The sequence below is a fragment of the Lampetra fluviatilis genome, chromosome 17 (genome assembly GCF_964198595.1).
Source record: "Lampetra fluviatilis chromosome 17, kcLamFluv1.1, whole genome shotgun sequence".
NCBI lineage: Eukaryota > Metazoa > Chordata > Hyperoartia > Petromyzontiformes > Petromyzontidae > Lampetra > Lampetra fluviatilis.
This window is the reverse complement of record NC_136291.1, coordinates 6,565,885-6,581,661: the sequence shown is the minus strand read 5'-3', so window position 1 is coordinate 6,581,661 and position 15,777 is coordinate 6,565,885. Positions and strand designations below refer to the sequence as shown.

General features: G+C 47.3%; 2 protein-coding genes across 2 annotated transcripts in view; both read right to left on the bottom strand.

Annotated features, from left to right (window-relative positions):
• Nucleotides 1-332: 332 nt before the first annotated feature.
• Nucleotides 333-6,745, bottom strand: LOC144936885 (inverted formin-2-like). The gene is made up of 5 exons (XM_078864087.1): nt 6,033-6,745; nt 4,528-4,931; nt 2,656-2,771; nt 1,464-1,623; nt 333-370 (listed from the first exon to the last, which is right to left on the bottom strand). The coding sequence occupies exons 2-5, from the start codon at nt 4,913-4,915 to the stop codon at nt 333-335; spliced, it is 702 nt and encodes a 233-aa protein (XP_078720213.1). The 5' UTR covers nt 4,916-4,931; nt 6,033-6,745.
• A 7,726-nt stretch (nt 6,746-14,471) lies between these two features.
• Nucleotides 14,472-15,777, bottom strand: part of LOC144936883 (oxidative stress-induced growth inhibitor 1-like) — a 37,687-nt gene continuing 36,381 nt past the window's right edge. Inside the window, exon 7 of the transcript XR_013637504.1 lies at nt 14,472-14,598. The gene's annotated coding sequence lies outside the window, so the exon portion shown is untranslated. The remainder of the gene's footprint in view (nt 14,599-15,777) is intronic.

The window sequence follows — 15,777 nt, the reverse complement described above, 5'->3', positions numbered from 1 at the left end:
TTAAACATCACAAGCAGACCGAGGGCAGATTCGACTGTCATAAGTGAGTATTGTTTGGCGTGCTACGCTCACGAGCCGACCAGGCTTCACATATTCCCATCCGGGGCTCCAACACCGACTTGTGCAGCACAAAGGCCATTTAATGAGCATCATAAAACCTAGAACCATCGTCAGCTTCCAAGCCAGGCTGGGCGATAGATCAACACGCGTAATCAATAGGCGCTCATGTTCACAGCAGCCGCCTCGAGACTACAATTGTCGATAGGGAGCGGGAGTGTTTGGCCCTATTGATGGGAATAACTCACAAAGCTTTGCGTGTGGATGCTCTCGACTTACCGCAGCTTTTCCAGAACCTCCAGAAACTGCAGCCCTGCATCACACAAGCAGCAGAAAGAGAGGGAGCAGCACTGTTAGACTCTCCAATTGCCAGCTCCATCTCCCAGAAGGAAAATCCAGGGCTGGCCAAAAACGAGTGCCGCGTCGTTGTTTTATGAGCAAAAAATGTGGGGCGGCGATTGGGAAAATCAAATCAAAATCATTCGTGCACTTGATAATTGTTTTTTTATCCTTTTATCTGGCAACAAAACTGACACCTTTTTTACAGCTTTCCTGTCTCAAAAGCTGTCTCGGGTGTGGACCAATCAACTTCAAGGGCAGTGCATACATTATCAGAGTTATGTTTTTTGTTTGCATTACGACTGCAGGTATTGTGGTCTATGCAAACATGACTCCTTGTAAAAAAGGTGTCAGTTTTTTTGCCAGATAAAAGGGTAAAAAACCAATCATCATATTTTTATCTTCTGGCAAATGAGGTTCCAATGGTGTATTCGTGTACTTGTTATTCGCGCCATTCCTATAGCCAGACGGGTACAGTCCACCAGCAGGGGCCAATGTTGCTGTGCGATTTTACCCAGTCAGGTAACCTGAAGACGGTCACTTGTGTTGTGATCGAAACGTCGTGATCAATTATTTTTTCCACCTATGTGACTCAACCGAAAGAACCAAAGAGTATGGGTCATATTTCGATTGAAAGCTTTCGTGACTGCAGGGATTCATCTTCTTGGTTCTTTCGGTAAAGTCACGTAGAATGGAAACAATACAATAATAAAAATAAAACATAATAAAATAATTCTCACGACGTTTCGGCCACAACGCAAGCAGCCGTCCTCAGGTCTTGGTCTGTCGAGAAGGCAGAGAAGGCAGAGTCAGTCGCTGTCTTTCCGACAGACCTGTTCTCCACCTGAGGACGGCTGCTTGCATTGTGGCCGAAACGTCGTGAGAATTATTTTATTATGTTTTATTTTTATTATTGTATTATTTCCATTCTACGTGACTTTACCGAAAGAACCAAGAAGGAGTATGGGTCATTTTAAAATTTGGCGAATTTGGACCGCGACGCCGGCACACGCACGCACGCGGCCTAGAGAGCGTGCGACCACGGTGTCCGAGCGGCGCGCGCTCACCGATGAACTCGTTACGCAGCAGCATGCGCGCCTGCAGGGAGCTGGCGCCGATGATGAGGGCGTTGATGACCCCCAGCAGCGTGGCCTGATAGGCGGCCATGTCCGTGGCCTTGAGCTCATTCAGGATGAGGCTGAAACGGTAGTGCTGGCTCTTCACCACCTGGTCACAGAACAACAACATCATCATCATCCATCCATCAGCATCATCACCACCACCATCACGTGTGTTTTTATTGCAACAAAACACGAGTACACTACGCCAGAGGAGGGGAAAAGACAATCTGCAAAAAATCTAATTCGGTTGGTGTGACGAGACCGCACATCGGGGGGGGGTGGTGGTGAATAGAGGGCCCACTGGCCCAGCCACCATCACGTTACTTAAAAGTCAAGAGACAGATCTGAATTGGCTTGCGCATGCCTCCACGAGATCCAGGGTCTCCACGAGAGAGCCTTTCTCGTTGGCGTTTTAACTTAATCTCCTCCACTGACCAGACATCTTGGAAGCATATCATCACATAATTGTGTTTTCATATTGTGCTTCGAACTGTTAAAGCAATGCCCGAAAGAGTGTGTGACCGACAAACACCAAGAGAGGGAGGGTGGGACAGCGTTTAGCGCACTGCGCTTTTAACCAGGCGACATAAGTTCGATACCTGGCCACAGGCTAACATCGGTGGTGAGTGATATGTGGCAATCCCACTGACCAGCGCAGTGAAGTATGATCACACAACCACCCCCGATCGACGCCTCTCACAGGGTGGGTATTAAAATGGCTGTAAATTAAATTAATCATAATTATGAAAAAAATGTATAATGCGCATTCCGTCCTAGGATCGCAACGCGCAAAAATGTTGATTAAACGCTCACAACCAGAGGAGTGCCGGGCGGTTAAAACACAGCAAGCTGGCACAGTAGGGAGGACATGCGGTGTGCATCCGCTAGCCAGTCACCCCGCACCTCCGAGAAGCACGAGTGGCTACGTACGGTGCGAAAGAAGTTCAACCTACATACATACAACCTGTGGCACATGGATCCGCTCCTCGACTTCCTGCCAATCGGGCCTTCAATATTTCACGCGACCTCAAAGTGCACGTAGCCAGGCACAAGCACCGTGGTAATGTCACTGTCACTCAGTAGCGAATGGCAGGTGTTGTTGTTGTTGTCCTGTGTGTGTGTGTGTGCCGCGCGTTGCCTTGTAGTGCTGCAGGGCGTCGATGGCGAGCTTGTGCCCCTCGGAGGAGTAAACGCACAGCGCGGAGAGCAGCTCCATCACCTGGCGCTTCACCAGCTCGCTGCCCGTGTCCATCGCTGCACCGCACGGACACAGCGACAGTCGCGGGTGAGCATCGTCCCCCCGCCACCACGGCGAGTCCTGCGAGCGAGCGGCCTCGCCACGCCGGCCAGCACCCTGCAGGTACGGCCAGCCGCCTTTGTCCATTCAGCAGGTAGGAGCGGAGGGGGCAGTGATTGACGCACGGAACTAAGCGGCCCGAGTTTGATTCCCGGCCACGGTTAGAACGTCAGCGGTGAACTTTCTCTGAAGAGGTTCTTGCTCCCTCCCACAACCCCCTTCACCCAGCCTTCGCCAACCCACACCGACTAACGTGGTGAAGTAGGGACAAACAAACCTTACAACGGATACAAGGCGGGGAAGGCCTTCGCCCCGGCTGACAAAGAAGCTGTAGATGACATCAACCCACGGGGAAAACCCAGGGAAACGTCTAGACACTACATCGTGTTATTTACGATCAGGGTTCCAACCCGGGTTGGCGGTGATAATAGCGCAGTGCACCAACCACTGTGCCACCGCTCAGCCCCAAGCAAACGCTCCACGCTGATGAATGTACGCCACACCAGGTACTCGTTTACAACTCGGTCGCAGCGTGGAGAAGTGTGGCGAAACAACGACCTGCAGCGGCACCGCCCCCCCCCCCTCACCCTCCCGTCCAAAACAATGGATGTGCCCATCGCAAACCTCCGAAAAAGGGCAACACGTCCGTCGACGATCGCTTCGCCACATGTGCTCGAGCACCACCGCCGAGTTAGGATCCCCAAACAATTTGTGTGGCCTCCCCTCCTGCAGAGGTGGTGGCCGATATACGTGGATCGCAATCGACGGGCGGATGGTCGCAAAACAAATTTTTTTTGGACCTTTGACCAAATCAGAACAAACACCGAACATAAGCGTACGGCAATTTTCATTGCATGTGACGGCAAATAAAAACCCCAACTAAGCATTCATTTTAGATTTGAAGCTTTCGTGACTGCAAGGATTCATATTCTTAGGTTTTTTCGGTAAAGTCACGTAGGTAAAACATTAAAATTAATGAAAGTAAAATAAAATAAAAATCACGACGTTTCGGAGGCAACACAAGTGTCCTTGATGCAGCAAATCTGGCTGTGACGGTCCCACCTGATGACGGAGACTTGTGTTGCCTCCGAAACGTCGTGATTTTTATTTTATTTTACTTTCATTAATTTTAATGTTTTACCTACGTGACTTTACCGAAAAAACCTAAGAATATAAGCATTCATTTGTAAAACATACAGAGTGGACCGTGGAACCCATTGAGATTCGCTAATATTGATCGCAGAGCTTGGTGGCATACCCACGGCTGTTCTCCAGGCTAAAGAAGAGCCTGGCCTACTGGGACATTGTTGTAACATTGAGAAGCTGCCGACATCATCGACCAGACACCCACCGCTATCACCGCCGGTGCTGGCGGCGACGGCGACAGCATGTACATACGTGGAACTTTTTTCTCTGACGGTGCTAATTGGAGGTGCAGGGGAAGGACAACAAACTAAACACAAAAATCTATTTTCTAAAAATGAGTTGTCAATCTAGATGATGATTTAAAAAGTGCAAAGCCCCCAGTGTCTCCCTAATATCGGAAGCAAGATCGTTCCAGACGGCCGCAGAAGCGCATCCGAAAGCGCGCGGACACGGCGACCACCGTCCTTGCCCGACGACCAGCCAACATCCTCAGCCGCGAGGGATCGCCCGGAGGCTCCGCACGCCGATGGACCTTACGCTCCTCGCCGAGCTCGTGCGGCACCTCACCCTGCACGAGCGTGCGCACGCGCTCCCCTCCGCACACCAGGTAGTCGAGCCCCCGGCGCGAGTTGAGCACGGCGCGCACGCAGCCCACGCACTCGAGCTGCGCGCACACGTCGGTGAGACGCAGCGCCCGCCCGCAGCGCGAGAACCTCTCCAGGGCCTCGAGCAGCAGGTCCAGCCCACGCAGCTCCAGGAAGGCGGTGACCCAGGCCCCGTCGCACTCGGCCAGGCGGTGCCGCAGCCCCGCGTAGTTGCGCGAGCTGGGGAACTGCAGCAGGCGCACGCACAGCTCCGGGTCGGCGCTCTCCATGTTGCAGGCGCTCGAGGTCGGGCAGGAGGACTCGGGGCCGCCATCGTCGAGCGAGATGACGCGAGCCAGGCGGGCCCACATGGCGGGGTGAGTGAACCTGCGCGCGGTGGCCCCCCGCCACGGGGTATCGGGGGAAGAGAAGACGCGATATCGGTGTGAGAGGAGGAAGCGGTCGTGAGCCGTTTCGCTTTTATTCGTAATGATGATGACGACAATAATGATGGTTATTCAACCAGGAAAGCCTCACTGGCCAAGATGTATGCACGTTGAAATTCTCTCGCACTGCACGCAGTGGTGGTGCAATGCTAGCTGGAGTTCCAAATGAAAATGACTTCATCTGACGTGAAGATGACGTTATAAGACAATTGGAAATGGTGGGAAGAGAAAAACAAATTAAGTAGAAATAAAATGACAATTAAAATAAACTACATTTGAAATCACGTGTCATAAGCCTCGCATGACTTGCTTCTGTATTTCAAAAGAACGCCAGATTAGACATTCCATGAGTTCACGTTCACTTGAATGAGTAACATCTACTGTAAGCTTATATCAGCACGCACAATACAGATGTCATAAAAGTTTCTGCGGTCCCTAAATGTGGGCCGTTAATGCGAACTTTATGCAATTGGTTGTAATAGTGGCCCATATCGACATGTAACCGCAAAAAATGTGCCGAAGGGCCACTTGGCCCCTCCGTACTCACGATTGTTATGTTTTACAATCATTTACCGTCGCTCCCGGTATTAAATCCATCACGGTACAGTGGGTTTAAAACAGTACAGCGAAAAAAATTGGCAGCGTCTTGCAAACAAAAACACAGGGGGTGACTTCGGTGCCGCTTACTTTATAAACATTGTCAAAGGGAAGATTAACAACGCTCCTACCGCCCTGTGATTCTGCACAATGGATAATGTGAACGTTGTACACGGTGATAAAGAAGTGCAACGTACATACAGACATACATAATGTCTTTTACCGAAAACCATTTCTTAAAAGCCGCAAGTTCAGAAGCGTGATGCCAATAACATTTGATGTGACTTGAACTAAAACCACAAAAACTCATGCGGTTAGGACTTTCCCCACCAACGCCAGGCAAGACACGCATTGCTTTAACCAACAGAGCTCCTTGTCGATAATAATAATAAGCTAAACACACAAACACACATTTACAAGTTACAGCAAAAGTCATCGACTTCACCTCTTTAACGGCGGCGGTGGTGGTGTCGGTGGCGGTGGTCCCGCGAGAAGGGCTCCGTGCCGCTGGTGAAAAATACTCGAGCGGAGTGAACCAGCGGTTGTGATGTTTCCAAGTGGGGAGCGGGGAAAATACCCAAATGGCAATAATGCGCACACGCACACCCCTAAGTCCCACAAACTCGGTGCTTGTACAACGGATGAAAAAAATAAAAAAACACGCACGAATGTGCAGTCACGCCCCACACTTCCTAACAGCCGAGGCTATCTCTGCAAAACACGCAGGGGCAGGACGGGAAGGAGACCCTGTGAATACTTTGAGGCTCTTTCTGGAATTCGACGAATGTCAATGTGTCCCCCCCTTTGTGAAGGCACTCGATGAGGGCGGAAGTTGCCGGCGTTGTTTTCACGTTGTGACGAGTGTTGTTGTTTGAAGCGATGCCCGACGTTTTGCTGCTACCGGCTGGGAGCTGCTTTTTCTTCCTCTTCTTCAGGAACTGAAGAAGCTTCACTTCAACTAAAGGAAGCTTCACTTCAGCTCCTGAAGAGGCTCCCAGCACGTCGAACCACACACGGTACCCACCCGAAAACACGCCCGGGGAATCTGTACAGCTTCACAACCGCAAATACTGGGTGGAACTCTTCAGTGGGTGTGTAAATTTGCACAATTTTTTTTCTGTCCAAACAGACACTGGAGGTGAATAAAAGAAAATACTCCGATTCACGGAATAAAAAGAAGCGCTGTTTGAGTTGTAGCAGCAGTGAACCTCTTTGTGGCTTAAAGGGCAGCGTGCTTGATTTTATAGTTCAGTAAGTCTGCCAGTACGAGGCGGGGAGACCTGGGAAACGTAGCGTGACGCTAGATAATGGACTTCATTCAGAGCGAGCATTCGGACTTGGCATCACACCTTATCCCGGTGACACTCTCCACGCACTGGAATAACGAGGGCTCATCGAGCACAGTGACTCTCAAAATAAAATGTTTTTAGATATTAGGTTCTCAGATATTGTACATAAATACAGCCCGGCACAATTTGTGACGCTGTATTGCGTCGTGTGTATTAAATTGTGTTGGCAAAGTGGTTAGGGCACTATGGATGCGATGGACTTGGTGGTAATGCAAAACATCTAAATATTTGGATTCGTGTAACAAATATATAACTATAGCAATAGGGCTACACTTGCTTTCCAAAATTTCCAGAGGTACTTTCCTAATTACATGCAACGCATTCATTCTTTCCATTTATTCACCACCATGTGACCTGGTTTGAGGCAGGATGTTGTGACTGAACACAAAAAAATGCAGTTTTCCTTCTCGCTGTGTGAACCCCATGCACAGCCAAACGGAAGGACTGGACCGTTTGTGTATTTTTTCTATTTTCCAGAAAATGTTAAAAGTCGTTTTCTTCTTCACTTTTTTTGTAATCGCACTCAGGAGTGGCTAAATGTAATACAGTGTGGACACGGAATGCGTTCTATTTTTCGATTTAAAGTTTTCGTGACTGCAGGGATTCATCTTCTTGGTTCTTTCGGTAAAGTCACGTACTTCCCTTCTACGTGACTTTACCGAAAGAACCAAGAAGAGGAATGCGTTCTATCAGAGGACAGTGCATGCATGAGGAAGACGATATCGACATATATGCCTGTAATCGTGATAAAGCGTTGGGTGACCTCTGATCATGGTGGTGTAAGGAGGGAGCAGTCGTGTTGCGGTTCGAGTTCCATTCCCGCTCAAGGTCAACACAAGTGACGGTTATCTAAACCGGTTTCTGGGCATCCCCTAGGTCGATTTAGCCTCAAATGGTGCGGGGTGTAAACATCGCCACTTGGCAGACAAAGGCGGCTGGGCGTGGTGTTGGAAAGCCACCCCCTCGTGTGCCGTGCGGGCCTTAATTGGTGCTCGCTAACAGCACTTTCCCTAACAGACTGTTAAGGCTATACGGGGGATCTTTGTCTTTCTGAGGAGGCGCAGTGAGTCGGCTGTGGTAATGCGTGAAGTTTTCCAGCCCTCAGAGAAGCCAACTACAGTATTATAAAATAATAATATAAATTCCTGCACAATCGAGTCACCATGCCTCTTCACGCCACTGTCTAACTAACCCTTTATATCACCATCAGAGGTTAATTTCAGAAAAATTCGCGTTTCTTTGGGAAACATTGCATTTCTCTCTCTGGATAACATGCAGAACAGCAGGGTTGCCACCTCTGAGGTACAAACACAAATTGGCACAAATCTTGGAAAGAAAAATATCTCACAAAACCGACGGGAGATAAGAACTATGTGTGAATGAAATGTCTTGACTGGTAAATTATTTACACAACTGACAAAATACTAAAGTTTGAATGTAACGGAGAGTCTTACAGCTTTTGCCCGGACAGCCAAATCACAGAGGATTATCCTGGGAAAACCAGAACAGGTTGGCAACCCCCAGCAGACAGGCCGATTCGCTCCTTTTTGCGCAGTTATTTTCGTGACCATTTGTTTGTGTTTTACAAACTCCAATACTTAGCCTGATAACGGGGACTCCACTTCGATAAATTGCACTCAATTGTATTACACATTTAAATATTTTACGCCGTAAAATATCTCACGGCTGAAATGAAAGCCCGCTTTAATGAAAGTGTGGAATGCGCATTTTTTTGTTAAAGGTGCATGCGCGTCCCAGTGTGCACGCTTCAACAAACACAGAACACGCCCAAGTATGCGCTGCAACTCGTTCAACGCCTTGTCACAAGCTTCCGACTTGCGCATTACGCACAAAGTGCTTGCCGCAAGTGAACCACAATACCTCGCTGATCTCATCAAGAAGCATCAATCATCACACGTACTTCGGCCATCCTCGCAGCTTGCGGATTTTTGATGACCATCGAACTAAAATTGCCACTTTCAGAAGCGCTTCTGTGGCCGTCTGGAACGCTCTTCCTTCCGATATCAGGAAGCCATTTGGGGCTTTGCCCTTTTAAATCTAGATTGAAAATTCATTTCTTTAAAACTGCTTTTTGTGGACAATTTTTTGGTAATTTCCCCGCACCTCCAATTAGCATGGATGGCTACGTACGGTGCAAATGTTCAACATACCTACAATATATACACACAGTACTCTACCCTTGCATGGCACCAGCGAGGATATTCCTCTTCATCTTCTTGGTTCTTTCGGTAAAGTCACGTAGAATGGAAATAATAAAATAATAAAAATAAACCATAATAAAATAATTCTCACGACGTTTCGGCCACAACGCAAGCAGCCGTCCTCAGGTGAAGAACAGGTCTGTCGAGATTTATTATTTCCATTCTACGTGACTTTACCGAAAGAACCAAGAAGATGAATCCCTGCAGTCACGAAAGCTTTAAATCGAAATAGTACAAAAACATGTGACAGTACAGTAGAACAATGTACAACAAAGGTAAACAAACACACGCACACCAAACTAAACCATCCCCATCCTACCAGGCAAAGGCCACCGAGGTATTCACTTATTTTTCAGATGCGACCTGGCCACAAATTATAGCGCAACAAGGTGTCTCATCATTTGGACATTAATAGCAGCAAAATCATCGAATAAAAATGAACGTTACCAGACCGTGAATTATAAAAAGCAAATCAACGTCTCTCATCTCTCGGAGTCTGTTGCTCTCTATCATTGTCCCTCATCTTGCTACATCCTCCATCTCTTTAACACGGGGGCTTTCGCGACCAAAATTATCCAAAATACAGAATACAAATGTTGTGGCTTGGCTCTCCAACACACCGGTGTGCTGTACTAGTCACGAACCGGCATGTCCCGGTTACGTGACAACCCTTACTAGTTGGCTGTGTCTGGTGGTGGCAGCTTTAACGACACATTCATATATTTACGCAATCTAACCCAAAACAACCTGTTTTATGGATCTTCATCTCTTGTTTACATCTCCCTAGGATTTTACAAAGCACAGGAGTAGTGCTGGATTATCCTCGTAGCAAAAGTAGCTACATATGCTACGGGTCCCGCACTTTCAAGGGTCCCGCGCTAAATGCTTCAAGCTATCAATTCCAGTTCAGTGATTCTGCACTTGCTCTATTACTATAGTACTATACTGCCTTCAACTTTTATGAACGACTGGGTGTTTAAGGTTAACGATTTGTCGTATTATCTGGCTGTATAGCAAATGAAAGAATACAATTACTTTATTATGCAAATTAAAAAAATTGTGTTTAATATTTATGTGTTTTTATTTTTTTAGGGCCCCTTTATAACATACGCTACAGGCTCCGCACTAGCCTACTCCGGCACTGGACAGGAGACAGGTAGGTAAGGTGGTGGTGGCTGAAAATGTTACTTCTGCTTTAAGCCCTTCCCCCACTCCCGCCCCACTCAATGGGCCCAGCATCCGCCAGCGACTGCTCCCAGCAGCTGCAGCTGACGCCCATTCAGACATCAGCAACCGCCTTCGGGCACCATCGACGTTTTTAACACCCGTTCAAAATCATGGGCACCCGTTCAAAATCATGGGCACCCGTTCAAAATCATGGGCACCCGTTCAAAATCATGGGCACCAGCGTTAACGCCCTAGTGCTGCGTTCAACCATGATTGCACGTTTAGCTTATTTAATCAACCACCTGTGTGGAATTAACAACTTACCACCCACCACGTGAATTGGACGAGAATGTTTTTTTCTAACTTCTCAGCAGAGGTCGCAAACGGGTTTTGATTCCTTACCCGTACCCGGCCGCACCAGGGTCGCAAACGGGTACCCGTACTCGGCCGTACCCGTACCCGACCCGGTCCCGGCCGGATACCCGGCCGGGTACGGGTAGGGTACGGGTATCGGGTACCTGATTGCGACCTCTGGGATAAAGCCATGTTGCAGGCGCGGGTGGGTTGATTCTAGGAACTTGAATTGTGAGAAGAGACAAGACGTTGGGAAATGAGTGACAAACAGTTACTCACCAGTGACTCACGGTCTACCCGTACCCGTACTCGGCCGCACCAGGGTCGCAAACGGGTAGCCGGGTATCGGGTAGGGTACGGGTATCGGGTACCCGGTTGCAACCTCTGCTTCTCACCCGGTGGTTGTAGCCCCGCTAGGTGTTGCTCATGTCGTTTTTTTACTTCATTTGAGAAATTGCCAAGTCAAGGTACAGGTAAAAGTGCAGAGCTGCAATCCCGACTGACAGAAGAGCCTCCACCACTAGGAGGGAGCTCAGGAGAGCATGCCAATTGGAGATTTGACTGACTCCTTCATGTTGGAAGTGGTGGAAAGTCCCCAAGCTTTACCAAACCTTTTGCACGATCCGCCGATCGACTGCGGGGTACCGATTTATACCACTCGGTGGACAGAGTTATAGTGGATGTTAAACCATTGCCCATTGTTTCAGCTGCAAAGGCCAGGAGAAGCACAGGCGTTAAACAAATTCAAGTACTGTAACATAATACCATGGCCGAAAGATAACCCTTCCAGACACTCATTCGTGGAATTTGCCAAAACATTCCAATTCAGGACCGTCCTGAATGAGAGGCTGGAGACTCGGTGAGGCCTTCTAAAACAATGGGCATTGTGTGTGTGTGTACGTGCAAGCCCATTGTCAATCCACTGCTGGATTGAAGGTTTACCCAAACCGTGTGCGTTGTCGGGGTTATTTATTGCACCTCCGATTAGCACGGTTGGCTACGTACGTTACGAAAGATGTTCGACACATTTTACATAATATGTATGGGTTAGATCACGTAACTATATAACGACGCATTTATATTTACGTGATCTAACACAAAAAACCTGGGTAATATTGGTCGCAAAAGCCTACGTGTTAATACATCCGTATTTGACGATATTTCACCTCGCTGGTCAGTGCGGGATTATGAAGGCGGACGGCAAAGATGTTGAAGTTGTGATATCAGACTACAATAGATTTCACTACACTGCCCTCTGCTGCTCAACACATAGCCCCGCAGCATAACACCTGTTCGGCTTCGTGATGGGCACACATCCAAGCACTCTCCAGGGTCAACCGAGCTTGGATTCCAAGATCTGACCAGGTAGGTTCCCCATTTCAGTTTATGAAAACTGCAACTGAACTAGTTTTATTTTGCCAGGTGAGGCCTACGAGCTATATAGCTCTCAGAATCTATCTAGTGACAAATGATAGCTCAACAAAGTGGCTTATGTGGGAATTTCTCGCAGCCAAGTACTATAAACGCATATTTCTAATTGTGGAGGGAAAAACCCGATCGTGCTGAGAGAGAGACATGCAAACTCCAAATATACAGAAGAAGGGTTGGAATCGAACCCACGACCTCCTGTATACCAGGCAAGGTAGTTAACACCTGGCCACCGTGGTGCCACAACCCCAACCCCCCTTTTTGATGCATTTGACCTGTTAGGGTTAGGGCATTATTCCTGGCACAAGAAGTGCTGAATGGAACCGGGAATGTCCACCACTGTGGGAGGAGAGGACATAAGAAAGGGGTGCATAGTGTATTGGACGAAGATTGGGTCTAGCGTTGAAGACCATCAACTGCCTATGAGAGCAACCTTTGCCAAGTGCATCAGAATCTATACCTGGGCTAGACGCCCGTTGTGTATTCATGTTGACCAAAGTGTTAAAAGCCTCCTCCGATATTATTATGGCATGGTTGATGCCACCATCTTCCATACAGCACAAGTGTGAGTACATTGACTTTTAGATGGAGGACCATGTATTTTTTTTTCAATTGTCCAAGACCACGTTGCTAGGCTATAGGAAAGTGTTTGTACAGAAACTGGCTTTGCAAGAGGAAGGGCCAACTTGTTGTTATATCAAGACATGTCTTGATACAGCGAAACCCTCAGTTGCAATATTAGAGCGTCCTGAGATTTGAACACACAAGGTCATCGTGTCCACCCACAGTTTGCGATTTGCCCGTCGACCTCATCGACAGTGACATGAACGAATTATTGCAGAAGTTCACGGCTGCCCTGGTTATTACTTCTGGTGCAATAACCGTCATATGACTTCAGCCACACGCTTCACAGTGGATAATATCCTTCCACATTTAGAATCATGTGTTTAGAGCGTTTGGCAGCTGCTATAAATGTCCACTTGATAAGCCACTTCGTTGAGCTATCATTTGTGGCCAGGTCGGTTCTGGAACTCAGTGGGCCTCACCTGGTAATATAAGAAGTTTATTTGACATTAGATTCCGTGACATCATTTGCAAGTGTAGGCCAATTCTGTGTCGGTGTCATGGTCCACAAGACAACCATTGCCAAGTAAACTAAACACCTGGCAGGAGTCTCCATAGTAAATCACGAGACACAGAGGGGGCTTTCTTGGGTGAACAAGAGTTAGAATATAATTTATATAAATAAATGTGGATTTGTCCTCTGACATGCCACTCCCAAATTCAGCCCTCGAGTAATAATACAAATATAATAAAAGGTGGTGTTGATTTACCAGCAACAGAGTAATGGTAGGCTGAGTTAACCCTCAACACCCTACCTGGTTGATTACGTTCTACCTGAGAATGCTAAATTTGAGAGAGAGATAAAACACGTACATAGGCACGTCTCTCTCTCTATGTATCTCTCTAATATCTGTCTCTACTTAAATGTCTGTCTATATGTCTCTGGTTCTGTGTTTTATCTCTCTCTCAAATTTTGCATTCTTAGGAAGAACGTAATCAACCAGGTAGGGTGTTGACTATTATGTTATCCGACTCTCTGTTGAATTACATTACATTTCTAAGTATAATAGATTTGTGTTTCTATTTAATTTATACCTGATGATGATTGTTTGTGTTGCAATCGAAACGTCATATGCTAGTATTTAATTGACTATTTTCTCTTTATACGTGACTTAATCAAAAGAACCAAAGAGTAATTCCTGCAGTCACGAAATCTTCAAATTAAGTTTGAGTTAACCCTAGCCAGGCTTTACATGCAGGATCTCGGCAAATACGTAAGAAAATAACTTCCACTGTAGACTGATCCATAAATAACGAACCGACAACAATACTGCGTCCTCAAACGAGGCTTATGCCACAGCTACCGTGATACCGTACATAATATTCTACATGGCTTCCCTCTAAAATGTCAGCTTGCATATTTATCATATTACAGACAGTCCTCTGCTTACGAACAAAATTAGTTCCTGAGACTCGTGTGTAAGTCGAACGGTTCGTAAGTTGGAACACGGACATCTACTCTATTTAAATGCCCCCACACACACAAACACCCACTCCCAGCACGAGGCTGACTGATTACCTCTCGCCGAGGATCACTCATCGAGACAAAATAGTGCCGCGGTTCAATGTGCAAGTGAGCGTTCGCGTTTTAATTAAATGTAAAAAAAACTACGTCATGGAAGCTGGTTTGTAAGTGCGGGTGTTCGTAAATGCCGGTGTTCGTAAGTCGATGACTATCTGGATATTTTTTTATTATACAGCAGCGTGATTGTTAAGGACGCACCTTTGCTTTCCTGCCATCTTGGTCGATGTTTTAACGTCAGCGATTCTTGATGAGACCAGGCAGCAGAAGAGGTGTTGTTGATTTTCTCAGCACAGCCAACGCAGCAGCAACTGTGACGAATCCTCGGCACGCCAACTGCACTCACTTCGCACACACAGCGGGAACAATAATCACGAGTTTGTGGAGGAAAATTGAGCGTAGACTTCCTCTTTTTAATCATGTGCCCAGGGGTTCACGACCTTGGAAACATGACGACTATAATTTCGTTAAACGCTGCGAACCAACAGTTTAAACAACAACAAAATCCCCAAAACAAAAAAATTTCCCCCGAAATTTAACTCGCATGTACATTTAAAAAATCATACAATTATTTGTGTTTGTGGCAATTACGCCATTTAAAATGACCTCATGCTGCCAGCGTCGTGATCTCAATGTCTGAGCTATGACAGAGTATTGCACTGCAGCGGGTGCTTCTGCTTGGGAGGGAGTGGTGGCGCGGTGGTTCGCGCACTGCGCTCTGCAGCACCCAGCGTCTGTAGTTCGATTCCCGGCCACGACGAGTGATATCCAAACGAGTCCCTAACACCCTCGCAACTCCCTCCACCAACCCGCACTGTCCAGCATGGCGAGGTATGGTCAAAAAACCCTCCATGGCCAATATGGCACTGGGAGGCCTTCATCCAGCAGTGGAATTGACCAAAGACCGAAATAAACGAATTGTAAACCGATGCTTTTAACAATAGTGGTCAAAAGTTAAAATGACATTTCATCTTATTGGTTCTTTCGGTTAAGTCACGTAGAAGGGAAATAATAAAATAATAAAAATAAAACATAATAAAATAATTCTCACGACGGTTCGGCCACAACGCAAGCAGCCGTCCTCAGGTGAAGAACAGGTCTGTCGGAAAGACAGCGTCATTTCATGCTTAAAAAGGCAGTGGTGCTTGTGCTTTCACCCATTTGTTTTCCTGGAGAACATTGCACACTAATGTGTGGTTTGTTAATGGAAGTGTGGCCGTCTAGATTACAAGGGTGGAGTTGATGGCAAGGAAATAAGAACCAAGTTCGAAAGTTTAGTGGCCTTTGGTGGTGACTTCCTCTTCAGACAATACATTGCTTTAAACGCATTAAGGAGCCGAAACATTCATGTGTGGCCGGGGGGCTCGAAGGCCAAGAGCAGTGAGCTGGCACCGCCGGCGAGTTCCTGGATTTGAATCGACGGCAAAGCCACCAGCGAGTAATCGTTTAACGAGTGCCGAGATGATGATCTTTAATGTGAGGATTTCTCCGCAACTCTGGCTGTCGCCTGATGAAGCTGAATTG